This window comes from Telopea speciosissima, chromosome 4 (genome assembly GCF_018873765.1).
Source record: "Telopea speciosissima isolate NSW1024214 ecotype Mountain lineage chromosome 4, Tspe_v1, whole genome shotgun sequence".
Classification (NCBI taxonomy): Eukaryota; Viridiplantae; Streptophyta; class Magnoliopsida; order Proteales; family Proteaceae; genus Telopea; species Telopea speciosissima.
In genome coordinates this window covers 17539263-17562450 of record NC_057919.1, presented here as the reverse complement: position 1 = coordinate 17562450, position 23188 = coordinate 17539263, and the positions used below count along the sequence as shown (strand labels likewise).

Here is a 23188-nt window from a genome sequence, read left to right as displayed (position 1 = left end):
GTCTTACGCTTGTGTTGCTAGGGAAAGGATTCGCATCATTGAAACCATCATACCAACATACTAGTACATTGAGAAACCCGTTGGGTTACATAAACAACAAATAAATATGCATTTAACACTTTCTTTTTCGGGAATCCTAAAGCTTATAAAATCTATTATTTGAAAATTCTCAACTATATATAGGCCCACAATGTTGCAAAGTGATCGAGCTGCCTTGTCTCCCTGACCTGGGTTAGGGGAATAATTATCACATCCATTCAATTCGCGGGTACTTTCAATTCCTCCAATTCCTCTAATAGGGGGCAGTGGATCCTTCCTTGGGCAGTGTTTTCCGGCAGGGGGTAGGGTGGTCATTTATGCCCCCATGTGAGGAATTGGAGGGGGCAGCGAATTGCAGGGAATAACAATTCTGGTTTAGGGACCATGCATATTGGATGTATTAAAAGCCTAAATGGTTGTCGGCATGAGTCAGTGTATCTGTGGCGCAGTCTTGAGCCCTACTCTAGCACAGTGATGAAACTTGAAAATAAAAAAAGTGACTTTCACACGTGGAAGGCTTCGGTGTAGCTGTGGTGCATGCAGTTTTGTTCTCTATTCTAGAATGATGATGGAAGTTGCTAGCCAGTGGTTGATGCAATGTAGTCGGCTGTTCCATTCTCTCCTTTGATCAGAGTCACCTATTTTCTTCTCGCCCTTTGATCCCCCGCTTTTCTATATTGTGTTCCTAAAATACCCTCTTGATACCCTCTTGTGTCCGTTGAGAAACCTCCATTCCCATTCACCGTGGTTGAAGGAAAACTCGATCCTTATAACCCTCCACTTCCCCGCCCCCTCCCCCTCTCCCCCCCAAAAAAAAAATCATTGGATGTTGAAGTTTCCAATTGGACTTTTGGCAAATGGATTTTCCAGGAATCTTGAAGATATAGGCTGGGCTGGGCTGGGCTATAGCCCATATTTTAATACATCATAAATGTACAGATACAATAACCCTAGCTAAGTGGGTAAATTTAGACAGGAAGAGATGCCAACCCTTTGTATTTTTTAACCCAACACCTCTTAGTAGGGGGTGGGCTTTCACGCTCTGCATTTTTACCAACTGCACTAGGCATAAGGATGTCAATCGGTACGGTTTTAGGATACCAATACGGCACATATACCCCATACCGATACCATACCGTGCTGAATGGATTCGGTATTATTCAGTACAGGTATTCAGTATACTATATGATGTATTTTTAGTATTATGTCTATATCTATATCATATCGAATACCGATTCAATACAAATATCTTATACTGATACCATACCAAATTTATTCAGTACCAGTCGATATAGATAATTCGATACAGAAATAGTTCAATATTCGATACTCGATAATCAATACACGTTGACAACGTTAGTCTAGGCAGTTGTTCACCCTCTTTGTCCGTCCTTATTGCTTACATCTTATAGAGTTAACAATTGCTTACCAAAATTTTACTAAGTCAAAAGTTCTTGTTTTTTTTTTTTTTGTGGGTGGGGAGACTTCAGGGAAGATATGGTTATTTCCATGAACTATATTGATGTAGGGTTTCACTATATATTTATAAAGAAATTTTTTTCTTTGCAATCAATCTAAGAAAGGTGTGAGAATAAGCAGTTGTGACTCTATTCTTTATTGATAGTGAAGTAGATCTCATCTCACTGTGGACGAGTCAAACTAGTTTATTTCCCTTCGTGTTTGCATTGTGTGATTGCTTGTTTGCGATTTTCATTTTTTTCTATATCGTTTTAAGTTCACGTTTTTCCACACCTTCAATTCCCCAAAAAATAAATAAATAGTGGAGTCATATTAGATTACTCCATTGTGACAAAGTGGTCACAGGTTCGAGTCTGGAAACAGCCTCTTTGCGAAAGCAGGGGTACGTAAGGCTACATACATTATGACTCTCCCCAGACCCCGCAATGGCAGGAGCCTCATGCACTAAATACACCCCTTTTTTTGAGTCATATTGGGGAATATAGATGGGATCCATCCAGTTGTAGATCATCATCACATGCATGACTAGGGTTTGCTTGGTGCGCAATTCTTGAGTTAAGGCCAATGCTCTCATTGTTGTGGTAAAAGAGAAGAGTACCACCATGCAGAGCCCGTCCCACCCAAAACAAAAAATGACAACAACAATCCTTATACTTATTTGGATGGCAAATCTTCAAAAGATTCCACTGCTCCAAAATCTCAATCCTATCCATTAATGCTCTTTACATTTTTTTTTCCCTTTTTGTTGGTGAGGATAAGCACGATATTATATTAGGGTCGACATGGTCGAACCAAACCGGTTAATTTCCCACTAGGAACACTATAGCCAAGAGAACTAGGGAAGAGAAATGATATTGCCAGAGGTGCTCAGCTTAACAAAAGTTAGAACTTAACAATGATGGTTAATTATCTCCACTCATAATCTTTCATATTTGCGTTTTTTTTTTTTTTGGTAAAACATGCAACCATGGAGTGGATATGGGCCAATCAGTCGTGCATGTTAACGACAGTGCCCTCCTAGCCAAGGAGTCAACCACGTTGTTAATCTCCCGTGGAATACAAGTAAAACTACAAGATACAAAGAATGAAGATAAATATATGATATCTTCAACAATCGCCCAAATGTGTAAGGGAGAAAATCCACCACCACTTATAACATATGTAATCAGATTCAGATTATTTGTCTCAACCATAACATGAGTGTAATCTTTTCATATTTGCTAGAGAATTAAAAAGAGAGGGTGTCCAAATACTTATAAGTCATCACATCAGGCTATTCACATCAGATGTAAGTTAATTACATTTGGGTTTCGCTTGGAACCCAATAATGAACATTGAATTACACAAGTGATAAGGAAGGCACACATGTGAACTCATTAAAGACTGTAACCCATCATCTGCCTTGCATCTAAACTCAACCACAAAACTTCAATGGTAGATCCTCTTGATGGGAGAAGTATAGGCAGAATGTAGTGAAAATGACCATATATACACCCTCTCATTTAAGAGCCAGGTTAGAGGAATAATATAATCAAGCACATTAAGAGAAGGTCCACAGTAGAACCACTTTTGGCCTGTCCAGCAAAGAAATGTAGGACCTATCACCTTATACAGTATTTTTGTTTGTGGATATGAGAACAAGCATTGATGATGAAGGGGTGTTCCATCGAACTAAGGCCAACATGACTTGAATATTTAATTTATATGAAGGAGAAGGGGGGGGGGGGGAGGTTGGCTGGTTTGGAAGCGGCCTCAAGCTCAAGTTTCAACACCAGGGGCCATGTTCTAGTAGGTTTTATGTAGACCATTAAATGAGAATCTCCATCAGTTTCCTGTCTCAAATTTTTTTTGGATCTGATCACATGTCAATACAAGAAGGCTTGAAGTGGAGTACAAAGAAATTGTTGTTGAAACTGAACTCATCCACATTGTTCATAAGTTACATGAGATTTAAATTGTACTACAAAAATAGATTTTATAATAATACTAGTACGTAATTTGCAACACTTTCTTCTTTAATATCGGTTTTTATGTTATTGGTGAAGTCTGATCTCAGTTTGAAATACTGTTGATTCTTCCCCAATATTGGCGGTTTTGAAATTGTTTGAGAATTGTTTATGTTGGTAGGCAATTTTGTTATTTGGGGGATTAAGTTTTTCTCTATTTTGTAACGTGTCAAAATGCTATATATAGGACTGATCTCGTAATTAAGGGTTAGGGTTATGTAATTTCTTCATCATAATAGTGAACACTTTGATTTATCGCTTGGCTGTAGACATAGCCTAACCTGGATGAATCATGTATATCATTGTGTTCTATGTGTGTGTGTGCGTGATTCTTTTTTCATTTTTTGAGTTGCAACAGGAAGAAGATTAAGGATCTCGTTGTTATTGCACCAAACTTATTAAATCTTGCATTCCGATCCTTGAACATGACTAAGGCCCCTCGCTATGCTAGATATTTAAAATTCCAAAAAGAGACATGTAGCAATGGTTCTAGCAGCTACCAAAAATAAACTGTCTATCTCAATTTTTGTTTGTTTCATTGGATTATGGTCATTAAGGATTTGTGATCACGATGGATCTTTATCCCCTCCAGTTCCCTGCCTGGGCCAATTCGTCCAGGGCATGTCAAAAGCACATATCCCTAAGTTTGCATCGAGGTGTGTGTGGCACAACCCAACCCTTGGATCCCCCCGGACACTCCCTGGGTGCTGAGTTCCCTAGAGAGGAATCGGATCCTACCTGAACACTTTGTCCACCCCCTTACGGGCAGGGAATGGAAGGAGATATTTTTCTCCTCTACGACCCTTCAAGTCATGATGGGACAAGGAAACTGAGAAGTTCCGAAGTAGAGATTTGGACGTCTAGAAATTTGTTTCCATTTTTAGACTGCAGAGCACTGGAAATTTTTTTTCCTCTTTTAGAGAAAGTATCTCTTTTCAGGTGTTCAGTTCCACTAAACTCTTCCACCCAAGTGGACTGAGAAGACTTCTCTTCTCTTCTCTCAATCTCACACAATCACAGTGCACGACCTCATCGTGGTGGTGGTTCAGTTCCTGCTAAGATGCGAAACATGGGGAGTTCCGTCTCTGCCAGAGGCGTTGCAGCCATCGTTGGCGTGGGACCAAAGCTTGGCCGCTCCATCGCTCGCAAGTTCGTCCATGAAGGCTACACCGTTGCCATTCTCTCCCGTGACTTGGTACGATCCATCTTTCTTCTTTTGAAATTGAAACGTTTGGGACTTAATTATGACAATCTTTATATTTAAACATGTATTGTAGATCTTTATATTTAAACATGTATTGTAGGAAGACAATCAAGATATGCAGACGAGATCACCAGAGAACAGAAAGCGCAGGTATTCGCGATCCGCATCGACTGTTCCGACTCTCGAAGCGTGAGAGAGGCATTTGAAGGAGTTCTGTCACTTGGGTTCGTGAAGGTTCTTGTGTACAACGCATACCAACCAGTTTCATGGCAACCCACCAGCATCGCCCACATCTGTTACGTGCACAGCTACTCGAGCGTGTTAACCTCGTACGCGTATCCACGTCCCCCTAGATACTCTCACGATCCAAATAGGATAGCTCACGACTGAACCTCTTCCTCCTATTTCTACCTATTGTGAAAATAAGGAAAGAGTCAAGGATAGTTCGTTCCAGAGAACTATAATCTCCAATGCATAACAATATACTTAATATCTGATAACCCTTAAGATAAAAACGGATTACATATAAATAGGACCCATTGATTAGTAACCAACTCCTAAACGTATGCCACATCCCCACAACTAACCCCCCTTGATAATATCCCTAAAACTACTCAACTAACCCATGACTCACTCAACCCCCACTAACCATCCTACCAATCTACTTCACTGCAAGGGCATACAACGGCTACAATACCCCACCTCCAATTAATAAATTCCTAAATACTAGTCTACTGCCACTACGTGGCTTACAAAGACATAACATTCCTCCCCTCTAAATTACACCCTTGTCCTCAAGGGTGACTAGGGAACCTCATCTCCCTCATCCTTTGTCCAACTTGGTCTCATCCGGTTCAGCATCTTCATCATCTGACCAGCTCTCTTCAATAAAGAATAGCCTTTTGCAACAGTGGCTAGGGCCAAATTTCTCATTGCAATTGAAGCATAAACCTTTAGCTCGATGTTTGCTTAATTCCGTCGGAGATAGTTTCTTTTCGGCATCATTGAGCCGCTGTCTCCAGGAGAGGATAATTATTTAGTGGATTGATCACGAGCCTCGTACAATCGAGCCAAACCTATCGCCGCTGACAAGGTAACAGGCTTGCAAACTTGAACATCGACCATCAAATCATCCTTCAAGCCACTAATAAAACAACCAACTTGTTGCTCTTGCGTGAGTCGACCTGCTCGAATTAGCAGCCTTTCAAACTGGGTTTGATAGTCTTTAACTGCAACTTAGTTAGATCTCCAAAAAAATCCTGAAATAGGGTGGGGCCATACCTCATGTGAAGTGCCTCTTTGAAAGCCGACCATGTGATGGTTCCTTGCTCCTCTTTAATAAGCTGGAACCATAACTGGGCATCTCCTTCCAAATTTAAGAATAATGGCCATTCTTAAGAATAATGGCTTTTCTTAATAGCTGGAACATAACTGCATCTCTTCCAATTGAAGAACCATTCTTAGAATAATGGCTATCTTATGTAAGGGGTGTTGAATGATGTGTAACCTTATTTTTTTTTTATACTTTTAAATTAACACTTTTTTTTTTTTTGTCTGAGGGTAATAATGTTATTTTACATATATACTCGAAATATGTGTAAGATAATGATGAATCAATTTTAAATTATTTTTGAAAACCCTGTTATATCTTTAACTTAAAGAACTTTAAAGAATAAAATAAAAGGAACTAAATGAAGATGTCAAGTTCTAAATACACTAATATAAGTTAATGCCATTTAAGCCCTCTCTAATTTAAAAGTAACTTATCGATCATTATATCATGTAAGAAATTTGTCATTGCCTTGCATGGTTTTCAAGTATGGGAGAAGAGTTTCATATGATGGTAGATGCAATTTTGCATCAATAGTCAATAGGGGGAGGGTGACAATCATCCAATAACAGGCATTATTGAGGAGAGAGGGTGTGGGGATCCATATTCCATAGGTGTGATATGAGAGGGTGTATGCAAGAATCTACACACCGTGCACTTTCTTTTCATTTCAATTATTTATGTAGAATAATAGAATTTTTCCTAAGTGTGATAAAAAGGGTTTTAGGAATCAGTATCAGATTGTCGGTATGATCAGAGGGTAAAATGATTAAAATATTATTCATACTGATATCTTTGAAGGCAAAACCGTATGATATGGACCAATACATATTAATATCTATATCGGTTTTATTGGTGACCGATATTGGTACTGTGGGTGGTGGAAGCAGATGGGCATCAGCATCAGCATCAGCATCAGCGAAGCCAGGGAGCACATGGGTCGATGGATCCGGATGCATTGGCTCAGACTTACTGGTATTTACACGTCCAAGACCCAGCCGGTTGGACCCATGAGATTGATATACGATCTCCCACATAAAGATATTTCTGAATTCATATTTGTTGATTTCACCCACACTCTTATATTTTGTTTCTGCCATCACAAGCTAACCTCTAAATTGTTCATCAACTAGCTCATATACTCTGACCTCTTCTCTCCTTGTATACCTTGGGAGGACCCAGTTCTGGTGTGGTTTGTGATAAGCTGCTGCCTGTTGGAACTGCCTGGTTTTGAGACTCTTGTTACTACTTCAGGTTGAAATTTTTTTTTATTTTTTTAAATAATCTTTGGAGGACAAAATTCTCCTTCAACCGTGGAAAATTATCGTCTCCATTTATGTGTCCCTCCATTTCCTCCATTACATCTAATAGGGGGAGTGGACCCCATCCGGGCAGGGAGTAGGGTGGTCATTTCCACCCCCTATGAGATGTAATGGAGGAAATGGAGGGGCAGATAAATGGAGACGATAAAGATCCATTCAACCATATGGAAATAAGAGGAAGAGGAAGAATCCCCTCACCACAGGTGATTTGCCCACTCCTATGTCATCATTAAATCCCACCCCCATTGGTACAAGATCAAAAACTTCCCTCCCAAATTCAATTAGACGGGATCAATGAAAGTGGGGTGAGGGGATTCCTCAAGAAAACTAAACTGGGTCTAATCTTTGATATAGAGTCAACTTGCTGCTTAATGCTTATAATGCTCTTTATTGAAGGCAAGTTTTTGTTTTTTTTTAGTGGAGTCTTAGGCTGGTTCTCTTAGAATTGTGAGCTAATTTGAAGTTGTTAATCGGCAGGAACAGAAGAGTGACTCATCTAGAACGATATTGAGCTGTAGTGAATTGTGAGCTATTACAAACATTATTTACAGTTAGATGACAAGGTTTACTTCTCTTATTAATAGAGAATCTCTTCTTTAGACACCCCACACACAACCCCCCAAAAGGGAGAAACTATACCGGTCTAGGGTGTCAAAATGATGTCAGAACAGAATATCAAAATTAGAACCAACCATTTGTGATGGTACTTAACCAGACCACTGAAAAATTACTCGATTTTGATTTCATAGGTTCTCTTCATTGTTTGATTTTTATTTAAAGTAAAAAAACGATGATTCTAAAATGAATAGGAACCGATAAAACCAGACCGAATAGAAACCGGTAAAGCTAGTAAAATCAAATTGAATATACTCAATTTTCTGTACTATCTTATGTTCTAGCAAAGGCTTTGTTCTGTATTTCTAAGAGACTTTGTGGCTTTTTGTTTGTTAGAATGTACAATAAGAGAATCTACAATATATATTGAGATAGTAAACTTCGGTTGTTCTAAACTTATCTATCTGTTCATGTTCTCAAATTAGGTGTAAAAAGAATTAAATTAAAGGATACAAAAGTGAAACCAAATGTGAACCAACACTACAAACTACATGTAAACCAAATGTGAATCGACACTACAAACAACATTTAAACCAAATAACGAAAACCAAATAAAAACTGATAAAACTGGACCGAATGCAAAATGATTCTGATTTTGATTAATTCTTATCCGGTTCGATTTAGATTTGCACCTTGTCAAAATGTAAACTGAACCGGACTGGACCAAGTGACACCCTTAAATATACCACAAGCCTAAGAGTGTCACTCTTTTGTTCCTCCTCATTAACAACTTCAAATTAGCCATGAGCTTGGGTGTGAGATGGAATAAAGAATTTCCTAATTATTTCCCTATCTTAATCTGCAATCAAGGTTTTAAAATGCAGATCAAATTGTAGACAAAATCGATCAGTGACAATTCCGATCCAGAATCAATCCTCAAGAGCCTTAGAATGAGTCCTCAGATCCAAAAACAGGGAATTTCTAGGGTTTCTGGGTGTGAATACCCCGATTCGATTCCCAATTCTTAAAACCCTGTCTGCAATCCTCCAAAAGAATAGCTAACAGACTTCACATGCCAATGAGAGAAATGGTTTGACATACTTTAATGCTTCGATGACTTCATGGAAAAATAAAGAGGCCAAATTGCTAAATACGGGAGCCTTGTGCACTGGGTACAGCCTTTTTTATTGAGATGCATCAAGAGCCTCTCAAGCTTGGAATGAAATGAAAAATCTTGAAGAATAAACTACATAATCACATAAAACAGGCCATGGTCCCATAATTCTCCCATCAGTCTTCTTTAGGTTATGCCACTGAAACAGTTGTTTTCCAATTATAAAGTAGATCTCAAATAACAAAATTTCAAAGTGGCGTGCATTACCGGCCCAGAAAGAAATAGAATCGTTATCCCCTCCAATTCGCTGCCCCCTCTAATTCCTCCAATTAATCATATGGGGCGGAAATAACCACCCTATCCCCTGCCTGAAAACACTACTCAAGATGAGATCCACTCCCCCTATTAGAGGAATTGGAGGTGCCCACGAATTGGAGGTGATAATTACCTATCATATGAATTTCTGTCACCTCTGAACCACTCTCTACAAAGCCAATAGGGGTCACAGAATGGATGTAAAAAATATGGACATTTTATCTGGGAATGGATAACTTTATTCAAAGAGAATAGCGGTCAAAGGAAATCTTTCTCAAATTCCTGAACTGTGATTTCTCTTGTACTAAAACATTAGAATTAAGCTGGCCATCTTTCTCTTGTACTAAAACATTAGAATTAAATTTATAATACTACCCTTCCTTCATCTTCAACATTGGTCAAGGGTAGTTTAAGGATTTAAATTTATTTAACTAGCTAACATCATCACTTCACAGCATAAAACTAACGGTAGGGACTAATTTGTCATATTGGGGTCTAAACCAGGGGGTGATTTGAGTTTTTTAAAAAACCAAGGGATGATCTGAGTTTCGTTTGAAAATCAGGAGGTGACGTATAATTTACCCTTTTTTTTCTTTACTTTCTTTTACTCCTTTTTACTTTAGTTACTTTTTTTACTCCCTTCTATTTCTCTTATTTCTATTACTGTCATGAATCATGACCTCTTCGGATCCATGTAATCGACCCCATATAATTAAGTTAAGGTTATGGTTGTTGTAATACTTATCAAACACAGCCTTAGAATCGTCACTTTTACTAATGCAGGTGTGTCCTTCCCTCTGAGTAGGACATCCACAAACATTAGTTCCCTTCAGTGGGGTGTGGGGGTTTGGTTCTCTAACCCCACTACCTCCCAGAGCAGTCAATGGCATTGAGGACCTTCTGTGGACAATCCAACACCCAATAATCAACATCACAAAGGAACAATCCTAGTTTCTTTGGCTCCTTTGATTAGCTTATTGAAGCTTTTGGTGGTGTTTTCGTTCTTTCCCCTCCCTATACCTTTGTTGTGGCCCTTTGTCTGATTAGACTTGGAAGAGTCACTTGCCTTGTCACTGAACTCCACAAGGAGTTCGGCTACCGCAAGCATAAAAGCCAAGTCTTTAAATCCTTGCCGTATCAGTTCCTGTTCTATCCACTTCTGAAGTTTGTCCATAAAGACGAAGAGTCGATCCTTCTCAAACATGTCAGACATGTTGGACATATCTAAAACATCAAGGTTTCAAACTGCTTCAGATAGCTCCTTATTTAACCCGTGTATCTCAGCCTCTTCAGGCTCTATTTGTTGAAAATAAATCCTAAAACAATGCAGAAAAGAATGGAAATTGCAAACAACGACCATAAGGAATTACATGGTTCGACAAGATTGTCCAAGTCTACAGTGAAATGAGATTTGTTTCACTACCAATAAAGAAACGAGAATTTTCAAGGTGTGGCACAGAAACAAACCACATATTATGATCATCAGATATAATTGGATCAAAAAGACTTTCAATGAAAACAAGATCAAGGGGCTTGGAAGAACAAAAAATATTCTGCATTTGGTGGACAAAAAGATTGGCAATCGAATCAGAACCTGCTTACCTTCAACATCAACAAGAGATTGAATAAATGATCTTTTTTCAGTGATGTTTGGCCATTAAGGGTAAAATATACTGTTAAGATCCCAATCCTGAATATAAAGTTGCCTAGACTTCTGAAACCAAAATATCAATTCAGCTTAAAAGCATCCGGTTTAAATTCTTACTTACTTTTAGTAAGGCCTCAAAAACCTCAGGAGTTGGGTTCTGAGCTTTTAAAGAAAGATATTCATCAATAAGCTGCTGATTTCCTAGATTCGAGATGGCCAAAACATTCTAGTTCCATTTTCAAAGATGAGTCATAGACCATTAATTTTCTGATTTAAATTACATGATATATCTTGTATTTCCCCATTTGTTAGTAAAAAACAGAATTAAACTGTGAGTGGTTAACCATGCAGCTTACCAAAAACACACATGGGGATGCCTTCACAGCTTCCTTTCTTTTGATCCCCTCATCCAAATTGCCATGCCAATGTTCTCCATAGTCCGTATATCTTGCTACAAACTTAATAACAAAACAGATTTAATTCATTCCAACGGTTTATAGACTTCTAGCATTTTCATTAGGAATGCAAAATTAATATATGTGCACAGTTGGAGCATATTCAAAAGATAAACAATGAAGCTTGAACACATGTGAAAAAAATCAAACATCCATCTTGAATCTAGTTCATTAAATTCCACATTTCCTCCCATCTATTGTGAACTCATCCCCAAACGAAACGGGGGGAAAAAGAAGAGGGTAGACAAAATTAGAAATATAATGGGAGATTTCTGTGTCCTAAGCATTACCTCCCTGTCAAGGGCAAGACAAAATTAGAATTATAATGGGAAATTTCTTTGGTGTCGTGAGCATTTCCTCCCTGTCCTCCTGCAGCATCTCCAACATGAAGTCACAACACAGCCATCAGTTCCCAGGTCACCACAACCTGGCATAGAACAACGCAAGAAACCACTCCTTTGTCCTCCATACATCTCAGCTCCCATAGGCTTTTGGATGTATGTACTGTCTCGTTCCACCAAATGGTTTATATTCCCCACACCAAGCTGGTATGCGGAATCTGCATATGCAGGGAAGCCATAGTTCCTCTGATTGTATTCTTGATGTCTCAAAGCAGGTACCACCATTGGATTTGTATAAGGCCTGAAAGGTATCGATCTCGCTGCATCTGAAGCAGGGCCTGCCTTGTAATTGGAAACATGGCATGGCCCTCTATTTTCATGACCCATAAACTGAAAATTCTTAGGTCGGTATTGCATTTGTGACCAGTACTCTGTCTGGGGATCTCTATTTTGTGTGTATACATGAAACATAGGAACTTTATCTTCAAGGTTTTTTCTCGAGGATGATTTAGGAATCCTTGCCTTGCCAATACTCTTTGCTTTTGCCTGTTCAAGTCGTGGGGCCTTTCCACGGGAATCAATGCCTTTGCGCCTTTTTGTTTGAGTTGAAGATACAAATTCTTGGATTCTTTTCCTCTTTGGAGAACTTGCACGATGGGATTGTCGCCTATGCGATTGTCTCCTGCGCTTGCTACCTGATACAAGCAATATTAAGACTGATAAGCAGTAGACTAAATTAATAGACAGACATGTGCATGCATGTGAGCACACACACACAACCCCTCTGAAGATATCAAACCTTGATTTGCAGATTGTGCAATCTTCATTGCTCTAAGATGCCTTGCCGCTGTGCCCCTTCTGTGCTTTTCTGCAAGAACTCTGGATCTCTCTTCTTCATCATCCCATCTCTAGAGGAAATAATACAGTAGAACTTGTTCCAATCATACTTCATAAATAAATACAATAATCAAATAAGTGAAAACATTCAGGTGCTGCTATGGTGCTAAATTACTAACAGAATGACAATTTCAGCAAACCATTGTCTCAGATAGATCCTCAAATCAAAGTGATTAGCCAAACAAATCCTAGTCTGAGTCAACTTTATCCTTGTCATCACTTGTAACAAAAACTCTCATGCCTTTTCACACAATTTCTTAGCTACAACATGTGGTGTTTGCTTCCATAATTAGCGGATGTTACTCATCAGTCTTGCAACTATTTGTCTTTGTTAGCCCAAGACTGAACCAGCATAATGGTACTTCCCCAAACTTCGACATCATATTATTAATATTGCTTGGCAAAAGCTAATTGGTTGTGACTACATCACTGGTCCCAAGGGGTTCATGATTTAGTGTCCTTTTGTAAGGTGTTTTGAAGAGAGATATATTTTTAGCAGCTTAGCAAAAATAATATTCTTGAGAGACCATTTTTTGTCATTCCCAATGTGAATCCTCACAAAGGCTAAATTTATATTATTTGGTACAGTCAAAGCGCTTGACCAACATTGTTCAATGTATTCATATGTGGCTGTGTCATTATGTTCTTTATTTTTATGTTTTTACTTTCTTAATTATCCGAGACATTGCCTTGAGTCGAGTATTTCTCACTGTTCTCCAATGCATAGCATGGGCTCTCTCTGTAAGAATTCAGAATGTTCCCCCATAGATGTACAACTAAATTCTAAAGTTCATTATTAGTATTTTTGACAATTTTCATTAAAAAGAAGACAAAAAGTGTAATTGCAGAAAAAGTTGAGAATCAACCTACCTAATAATCTTGCTTAGTTAATATTTCCAAAGTCAATGCTCATATAATTTATCATTTAATGACTAATGTAATAATAGGATAGAATGGATTGAGTCAGAAAAGTTAGGATGTTGAGATGGTAGAGTAACAGCAATGTGTGATAAGATTAGGGAAGGTCGATATAAATGATTCGGTCTTGTGCAACAAAAACAAGTTAATGCTTATGAGGTAAACAGGAAGCGTTAAAAGGTTGAGGGTTAGGCAAAAGTTGAACTGGTTTGAGCTAGTCAGAAAAGACTTGAGTGATTATAACTACAATGTGGCCTTAAATTGGATAGGATGACGGAAGAAAAATTGTGTAAACTACCCCATCAAGTTAAGACTCAGTCACTACTTATGGATAGACTAGAGTATTGTATTATTAAAAAATATACCATGACTTGTTGCAGAATTAGGTTTACTATGGGAAACGGGGTTAGACTAGCTTATCCATAATTTATCTTTTGTGTTTGGTATTCATACATAAGGATGAAATTTTCATCTTCCCAGGAGTCATGCTGGCGCAAGAGTTATAGATGCTCTAGCCAAAACAAAAAGAAATATTTTAATAAACTTTTGGCAAAAAAATAATAGGACTGACAATGGGGTGGTGGAAATTGATTATAGGGAGGGAGAAACTGGAAAGTTATTATTTTAGGTACCTAAGTTCAATCATAAATAAAGAAGGTAAATTAAAAGGAGGTGTTGCACAAAGAATTACAACATGGTGGATAAAGTGGAGGGGTGCATCCAGAGTGTTCTATGATCAACGTATTCCTTTAAAACACAAGGAAAATTTTATAGGACAATTATACGACCAGAAAATGATGTATGGAGCTGAATGTTGGGCAAGGAAGAAACAACATATAAACAAACTTAATGTAGCTGAAATGAGTGATAAAAGCAGAAAAGATCAAGTATAGAATGAACAAAATTAGAGTTAATTTAAGAGTAGTTCCAATACATGATAAGTGATTAGAAAGTCATTTGAGGTGGTATATAGACATGCAATGGAGGCCTTTGAATGCTCCAATAAGGAGTAGTGTCATGTTTCAGATTGGAGGAACTAAAAGACCCACGGGTAGGAAATTTTGAATTTATAGTTTATTTCCTATAAATAAATAAAAAAGTTTTTTTTTCATATTGTTTTAATATTTACAGAGGAAGACTAAACACAGCAAAAGAGGGAGGATGAAGAAGACAGGAGAGTCAGAGTTTTTATGGTTACCCATCTTACTCCGAAAATATTTGACACCCATTGACTCCATATTAAATATCTGTGGCTATCACACACATTCACATGCACAAGGTGCATAGCTTAGGACTAGAAACAAGTATGGCTTTGAATAGAGTTAATTGACCCATGTAACCGACCCCATTTAGCGGGAATGAGGCTAAGCTTGAGTGGACAATTAATTACTTAGCTTAGCATTTCATAAGACAAAAATAGCCAATTTACCTGTCGAAAAGTTTTCAGTCTGTAGAGGTTGCGGCCCTTCACAAGCAAAGGAAATAGTGGAGGCAATCTCTTGAAACCCTTGCTCCAGAGTATTTCAACCTTATCATAGATAATCAACAATTACTAGCTTGATGAAATACAGGGGCACTTAACAAGTTAAGATACCCATTTTGCAGTGGTAGGTGGTACACATCTTGGGTGTTAGGAAATGGGTCCAACCGTCCAAGCAAGGAGATCTCCAGTCACAGAAGTTGTTTGCACAAAAGGGCAAAGACAACTAACTGAATTGCACAAATTTTCTGGATGTAGCAAAACTTGTAGTAAACGGACGAATGTGCAAGAACATACAATCTGAAGGATTGTAGGGCTAGTCTAGTGTTAGGGATAACAGACCTCCTTGACAAAGACCATTGAACAGTGTACCCCAGCCCATGTGACACTTGGTGATCACAAGATTCCACCTTCTAATCGACTTAGATTTCTTCCAAAAATCACACCACTTATCCCTTTGAGCAATCTTACCGTAAATGTATGTTGCTGTTTGGCTGCACCATAACTTTCCTTCACAACCCTTCCAGCAACGGTTCGTTTTCCCAGAAGATTCCCATTCCTTGTCACTTTGTCATATCTATGTGAATCAGAATCTCAAAAGTTCAAACAGGTAACAAAATTAACGTCCCAGATGGAAAATCATACAAATCATGAATTGAGGGACAACAAAAAGAATCTGAAAACCTCAAGTACCTCTCATAAACCCTCTGTGTAAACAAAACAACATCACCTTTACAGACATCTCCTGCATTTTTCCCCCCAATAATGAATGCCAGTAAACTATCAGAAGATGAAAAATGATTAAAAAAACACACTCTACCTGTACAGGTAATGACAAAGGATGATCTCGGATATAGTTTCTCAGCATTTCCATCTTTTATCCTGAGATACACCAAAAAAAAGGCACAATAACAATGATTAACTTGCTCAGTGTTTTCAAAAGGCAAAAGGGACAAAACGTGGTAGAAAGGCTTGATGCACAAGGTGCAAGCCTGATGGAAGAGAACTTTTTTCAAAAAAAAATCTAGATAAAACCAGAAACAAGTAGGAATAAGATATTTTTTTATACCTAGTAAGCAAACAACAAAGAACTAACCAGTAATCTAGTATTTACTATGATACTAGTATTCCAATAATCAAATGCTAACTAAAAGAATGAAAGCTCACTGCTAGCTGCAAAACATAAAACTACCAAAGTGTTAATACATTAAGAGGAATGAAACAATGAACTGGACCCAAATTGGTTTTCCAGGTCAACTATAAGCCACAGGATCATTAGGATTCAACCATTTCTGATTGATGTATGATGTCATGAATTCTTCCAAATAAATAGAGCATAACCAGAGACTCCTTTGATTGCTTAATGAAATCATCATCATCATATTTCTGCATCATTTAAATTATACTCTTATAGCTGTGCTACCATAACTAAACCCAACCTTCCATTTCCATTATAAACTTCCATATCCATCAAACAGTGCAACAAAGGGTTTGTTGCAGTTATGACGACTCGAACAAAATAAAATAAACATATCCTTACAATATGGGGCATAGTTATCAAGGCGATGCCATGGTGTCCAGGTTCCTTGGTTGCCTTGCTGCCTAGGCGGTGTCACCTTGCTTTTAGACCCTCTCCAATGCCATGGTCATCTTCCCGCCTTGATAACTATGATATGGGGGGATTCAACTATCAACTACATAAAAATGGCTCCACACTTCAGGGTTCATGTTCAGATGGGTTTTGCTGAAGGTCCTATTTGGTTACCAACCTGAAAAGGAAAAAATTTGATGAAACTGGTCAAATCCACACGTTTGGTCATGGATGGACTAATCTCAACCAGATCTTGAATCCAAAACATGCTAGGTTTGAGAATTCTCTGACATGACCCGCTTCAAGTCACCATTGGCAACCTGACCTGATTTTAGTCTGGGACAGGTCTCGGATGGACAGTCAGCTGTAGCGATCAATGCTCAACCCATCTGACTTGGAGATTGACTGAACAATAAAGGATCAATCCTTCTAACTTCCTGAAACAATATGTGTTTATACAAAAAATCCTGACTTTGCAGGTGGGAGCTATAAAGAATGAACTGTATTTCTATGTAACTTTCCCATTACAAATCAAAAGGGGAAAAAAAGGATTGAATATGAATTATGAGGGGGCGATGATAATCTTCAATTGTAGCTATTTTTCTTCTTTTGGCCCTTGGGGGGGTGATGGATCACAATAATCCTGGCAGACTGGCTTTGCAGGTGTGGAAGCTGTAAAGAATGAACAGTACTCCCACAAATTGTTACCAACCAAAAATAAAGAACAAAAGTAAAGACAGATTGAATGTGATTTTATGCAGGATGAAGAGTAGTCATGACTGAGATTTCAATCTTAGGTCAAGAGAGGTAAAAGGGAAAAAGAAGTAACAATGTAAAATATCACCAGTTATGCTCCAAGTGCAACGCTCAAGGTTGAAATTTGAGAGCCAAATCATATGAAAATAACATAGATTTCCCCTTCCAAATTCACGGGAATCTACCACAAAACATTGTTGCATGAACATATTCGTACCTGTATAAGTAACTAGGCATCCAAGAGATCTATTATACTCCTGGTTTAATTAGAGTGCATTCTGGATCCTTTGTGCCTCTCAACGTGAGCCACACACCCTAGAAAATGGACATTCTAGACCAAACAACCTGTAAAAATTTGGGCTAGAAAATCTTTCAAGAGCATTTGACCCCACACACCCCCCCCCCCCCAAACAAAATAGAAAATTGTAACATTTGCGAAAGCACATGTTTCTGCATGAAAAATCTGACCTCCAGTGCTCCTGTATTCTTTGTATACAAATTGCTTTGTTCCCAGTTAATCTCAATCCATGCTTCCGCAAATATGCTTTGCACTCTTCCAGTTTAAGTTCTTGTAGATCAGTCCCTCCTACAGAGCAATTGGGGAATCGTGAGATATCTTAACTATTTGATCAGCTGTTCAGGAAATAGCAACATTCATTTCTGAGTAACTCAAGAACCATAATCCTATTGTTGTGTTCGTATGGAATAATAAAACAAAATGCTCATTAAAAGCCATGGATAGAAGTTTTAGTGACTGGACTAGAAAGGATTTTAATATGCAGCATGCAAGCTGATCAATACAAATTAGAGAATTCTAATGAAAACATAAGGAGACTGATAATGATCATTAAAAACCAAGGATAAAAGTTTTAGTGACTGGATTAGCAAAAATTGTAATATGCAGCATGCACGCTGGTCACAAATTAGAGAAATCTAAGCAAAAAAATAGGGCACTGAAAATGATGGAAGATAAAAGACAAATTCCCAGTGGAAGGAGTAGTAGGGTGTCAATTTGGGACCAGAACCGAGAACCGTTCTGGTAAAACCCAGTACCAAACCGTACCACTAATAAACAGGACAATATTGGGATCTGATTTTGGTACCAAATAATAAATGGGACAGGACGGTTCTGGGATGGGATTCCCAACGGTACCAGTACAGAAATATCGGTTAGGTACCAGATGGCACCAGAACTACCAGGACCTTTTCGAAGGGTATTTTTAATGTTCTTGTGTTCAAGTTCTATGGCTGAAGTTAGATGTGTTTGGGTGGTATTTTCTCTTATGGAGGTTTCAGCTGATGGACCTTTAGTTCTATTTCTATAAACTTGTTTAGTGATGGCACTAAAACCGTATATGGGCTTGATTATTTGGTCATCATTAATCCTTCGTTGTTATTTTGAGAAGCTTACATGCTATCTTAGGGAGTTTGAAGAAATATAACCATGAAATTCATTATGGTTTTATATTCTAAGTTGCTTGCTAAAGTTAGGGACAACTTAGATCTCATAATAATGAAAGGATCCACAACACTAATAATGAAACCACCTCGTAGGAACCATTTAAGTTCTCCCTTTTCTATAGTGCCTAGAACCGTATAGGAACCGCCACTGTACTGTCCCATTAATAATTGGGATCAGGACCGAGGTTTAGTCCCGTTAACTAAACGGGACGGTTCTGGGATTGGCAACTTTGGTACCAGTACCGGTATGGACCCATCTCAAATACCGGGAACCGCCCCGATTGAAAACCAAGTAGTAACGTTAAAAACCATTTTCTTTTATATAACAATTAATTATATCATTTATCTGCAATTTTAGACAGCAGGTAAGCCTTCCAAGTGTAGAGACTATGTTCAAACTGATGCATGAAAGTACAAGGGACTGGGAGTAACTTGCAAAGGTGTACGCATAGTACATATAAGTTAACCAAACTCAGTTTTGTAGAATATTATCATTTCCAGATAAAGAGACAAGATCAATATTTTCAGCTTTTTACATAAACCAACAGAACTCAACAAAGCCGTATCCACTTATTTTAGAAACCCACACAAATGTTCTTCCACAAATTTATATAGAAGAGTCATTTTTATAACACAGAGCACAAGCACTGTTGCAATTAACATTGAAACAATGCCAGAAACAGGAAACCAGAACTAAAAATGTAGAAGAAGTGAGGAAGAAAGGAGAGAAGAGACTGCCGCAAGAAAGAACAGTCCATACCACCTTGCGGCAGTCCTCTCACCACATTATATTAGGCTAAACAATTACAATACTGCAATGGAAAGAATACCCTTCAGTTCTTGCGTATAAAACTAATTAGACTTAAACAATAAAAACTAAAAACAACTAAAACTGATTACCGCAGGGTATGAAAGAGTGGCAGTAATACCCCTGCGGTACCATATACACATCTGAACAAACATGCTTAATATAATAATATTTTTAAATATTATATGCAATAACTACCGTTTGTAGTCTGTTGATTTGACAATTTGAACCAGATGGTCCATTTGTTTACCAATGGTACTTAAGACAGACAGTTTAATGTGTTAAACATGGACCATCCCCCTGCAACCTCTGCATTTCCATACATGAGGACAAGGATTCCACAAGGGAAGCCCAACTGGACTCGGGTGCCCTTGTTCCTAGACCAAGTCCAGTCCATTAAGAAGAGAAGAGGAAGAGGAGGGTGTGTCACAGAAGTCTACCCGTTTTCACACCGTCCTCTCTATCTTTTGAAGTCACACAAGAGTCTTGCATATCTCCCTCTCCCTCCCTCCCTCCCTCCCCTCCCCTCCCCTCCCCTCTCTCTCTCTCTCATATATAACCTAAGTCAACAGAAAAAGTTATGGACTCCAACTAAAAACCCCTATTTTCAAATCTTCCTCTTTAGAAATGAGAATTTATAAAATACATAACACTTGAGCCAAGCTGCTTTTATAATTAATTGAACCCAATAATAACACTGACAAAAGTGTGTTTATAATATAAAAATAATTCTCTAAATATTGTAAATAATTAACAATCTGCTTACCTCCAGTGTTCCTAAATCCTACTTTTGCATGGTGGGAAGAGGGGTTGGTGTGGCTGTGTCCAAGACCCATACCCACATACTACAATAACAACAACTCAGCCTTATCCCAACTAAATGGGGTTGGCTACATGAATCCTTGCCATCTTTCTTAATGTCCTCATCCATGATCATTACTTTACCATATTCACTTTTAATACATCTAACATGGTCAAGATCTCTCCTCTTCCTTTCCCTCACTTTAGCTATCTTATAAATAGTTTTTTCCCCTTCCTTTATGCTCAGATTGTTATAAAGATCTTCACAGTTCTTCGCCCTTGCTTTTCTCACAATCTTCTTAGGCTTCATTTCTGGCAAATTTATACCTTTGTACATCCTCTACATCCTTAGTCCTGTGCCATAATATATGATCCAACCACCTGGCCAACTATCACATGAATACCATGATGTAACTTGCACTTCACTCCTCATTTGCATTCATTAATCTTCACTTAACAAGATTAAATACCGTAGACTATTTTCCATCATCTTATTGCTAACCGGAATTGTTCAAAGTTCCTAAAATACATTCTTCCTTTCCTGTCTTACAATCCAGAATCTCAACTTCATCTCAGCTATCCTCACTTCAGTTTTCAAGACCCACAACAACAATTTCATATATGCCGTGCTTTTCAAGACCCTACATCACAAACGATTAATTCTAGCTTATCCCCACACTGAGACTGGTCATCTCACATCAGAGATTCTCTTTACTTATACATTAACCAATTCTCTCTACAGAATTTGATTATGAAAAGTTCAGCGTTTCTAACAGATAGATTTGTTGGATTTCAAAGGTCAATATAACTATTTCATCCATTTTTTCCATACCTAGCAAGAAAAACTGAATTACACTGGCCTTTGCCCCAGATAGAAGTCTGGCAGAGTTGGACAAAGCACAAACAATTGTAGAAGCTCAACATGAAAATTTTCACTCAGCGATCTTTATATCCTGGGCCAGCCACCACAGAGGTTGTTATGGTTAGAGTAAAAAGCTCAATGCTCAATGTTCCTTCCCCACAGATTTACAGAAAAGAGGCCTTTCTTTAAGGACTCAAATTTGCATTGGCAGACATAGTCTGGGGATGGGTGTATTTAGGGATTGCAGGGGCTTTCAAAGATTTTGCATGGCACCAGGAATTTGGCAAACATTTTAGTGTCGTGGTGCAATCATAACTAAGAAGGAAAGACGGACGATGTTGCTCACAGTATCAAAACAGGGTGGTTGAAGAGGAAAAGAGTTTTATAGCAAATTGTAAGATGGATGAAAACATCAGCAGTGCACAGAGATGAATGTTAGCCAATAAGGAAACAAGAGATACACATACTGAGTGTAGCCGAACTAAGGATATTGAGATGGATGAAATGGAAAGATTAGGAAGGGTAAAAATCATAAATGAATCACATTTGTGGAAACTTCACAGTAGTACCAATAGGTGCCACGACGAGAGCAGGTCATTTAAGAAGGTTTGGAGGTACTAACAAAGAACACCAAATGCCCCAGTGAAAACGACTGGCATAGTGCAAATTAGAGGAGGTAAAAATACAATGGGGATGTTGTGAGTAAAGACATGAGTATTTGTTACAGCAGAGAGGTCCTTATATAGAATGGAATGCCGGAACAGGATTCATGTAGCCAAACCCAGGTAGTATGGGATAAGGATTACAAAGTTTAGTTGAATAATTCTCACTTGTTAACGAGGTCACAACAGAACTGAAAGCAGAGCACAGGGGAAATAAAATAGAAGGATTGGGAAATATGGGATCATGGGAATGAACCTAACCTTTGAGAAGGTGGATGACTCTATTGCAGCTTGCTTCAATGTCGAGCAGTTTCGTCGACTCTGAACCGCCTTCGTCGTCATCATCATCTTCCATGGATTCGGAACTTGCTTCCTCGTCGTCGCTACAATCGCTCCCCTCGTCGCTCCAATCGCTCCCCTCGTCGCTGACACACACACACACAAGGAGCAGCAAACTCATATTAAACACAAGAGATAAGAAGACATGCGAGATGATCATCATCCGAGTTCTTACATTTACACAGCCCTAATGTAGCCAAGAAAATACGGAATGGAATACCTGCAGGACTGACTAGTCGTCTCTTCGTCTTCCACATCACTATCATCTTCTTCTTCTTCTTCCTCCTCTTCCTCTTCTGATTCAGAGGAAGAGAGGCAAATGACTGCTTGCTTTCCTTTTCCTTTCTTCCCAGCCATGTCTATTTCCGGAAATTAAACTAATCGAACCGACAAAATAGTCACGCTCCGGCGAGATTGGTTCTGATCATCTGTCACATGGACGGTGGATCCACTTAAATTTGCGAAAGTGGCTAATCCTGAATCCTAACGGATCCAACTGTCACGAAGATATAATTTCAAATTTCAATTTTGGAGTGGGAAGGGAACACTCCAAATGGTTCCTGTTCATGGTATTCATAAGCGCTGCCAAAACTGCTGCGTCCCGCTTGTTCGAGAATCCATTCAAAGAAAAAGGAAAGATGATCGATCATTCGAAGCCTCTTGCTTGATCACATCAATGAAAAAGGTAGTTCCAGCCTCCGGGTGTTTGATGACCATCTCACCGGCCTAGGATCCTCTCCTGTGCAAAGTTCCAGTGGGAGAAAACAGGGAAGGAAGGTGGACGTGTAGGGTCTGGGTGATCTGG

The 23188-nt window shown here is 38.5% G+C and overlaps 1 protein-coding gene across 2 annotated transcripts; it reads right to left on the bottom strand.

Annotated features, from left to right (window-relative positions):
- Nucleotides 1-11671: 11671 nt before the first annotated feature.
- Nucleotides 11672-22869, bottom strand: LOC122658063 (zinc finger CCCH domain-containing protein 62-like). Of its 2 annotated transcripts, XM_043852936.1 has the most exons (11): nucleotides 22604-22869; nucleotides 22306-22469; nucleotides 17919-18036; nucleotides 15924-15985; nucleotides 15797-15848; nucleotides 15575-15680; nucleotides 15053-15151; nucleotides 12608-12716; nucleotides 12291-12503; nucleotides 11795-12257; nucleotides 11672-11733 (listed from the first exon to the last, which is right to left on the bottom strand). In XM_043852936.1, exons 1-11 carry the CDS (start codon nucleotides 22738-22740, stop codon nucleotides 11718-11720), a joined length of 1539 nt encoding a protein of 512 aa, XP_043708871.1. In that variant the 5' UTR covers nucleotides 22741-22869; the 3' UTR covers nucleotides 11672-11717. The 2 variants fall into 2 exon arrangements, with proteins under 2 accessions (XP_043708871.1, XP_043708870.1); XM_043852935.1 differs by lacking the exon at nucleotides 11672-11733 and having other exon boundaries at nucleotides 11759-12503; nucleotides 22604-22866.
- Nucleotides 22870-23188: the final 319 nt, after the last annotated feature.

Bases quoted from the DNA above. Each gene is read 5' to 3' on its own strand.
- LOC122658063 (XM_043852935.1), bottom strand. From the start codon at position 22,740: ATGGCTGGGAAGAAAGGAAAAGGAAAGCAAGCAGTCATTTGCCTCTCT. The intron at 15,681-15,796 runs GTACTTGAGGTT...TGATTCACATAG, and splicing joins ACACAGAGGGTTTATGAGAG to ATATGACAAAGTGACAAGGA. The intron at 12,717-15,052 runs GTAAATTGGCTA...TATTTCCTCTAG, and splicing joins GACTGAAAACTTTTCGACAG to AGATGGGATGATGAAGAAGA.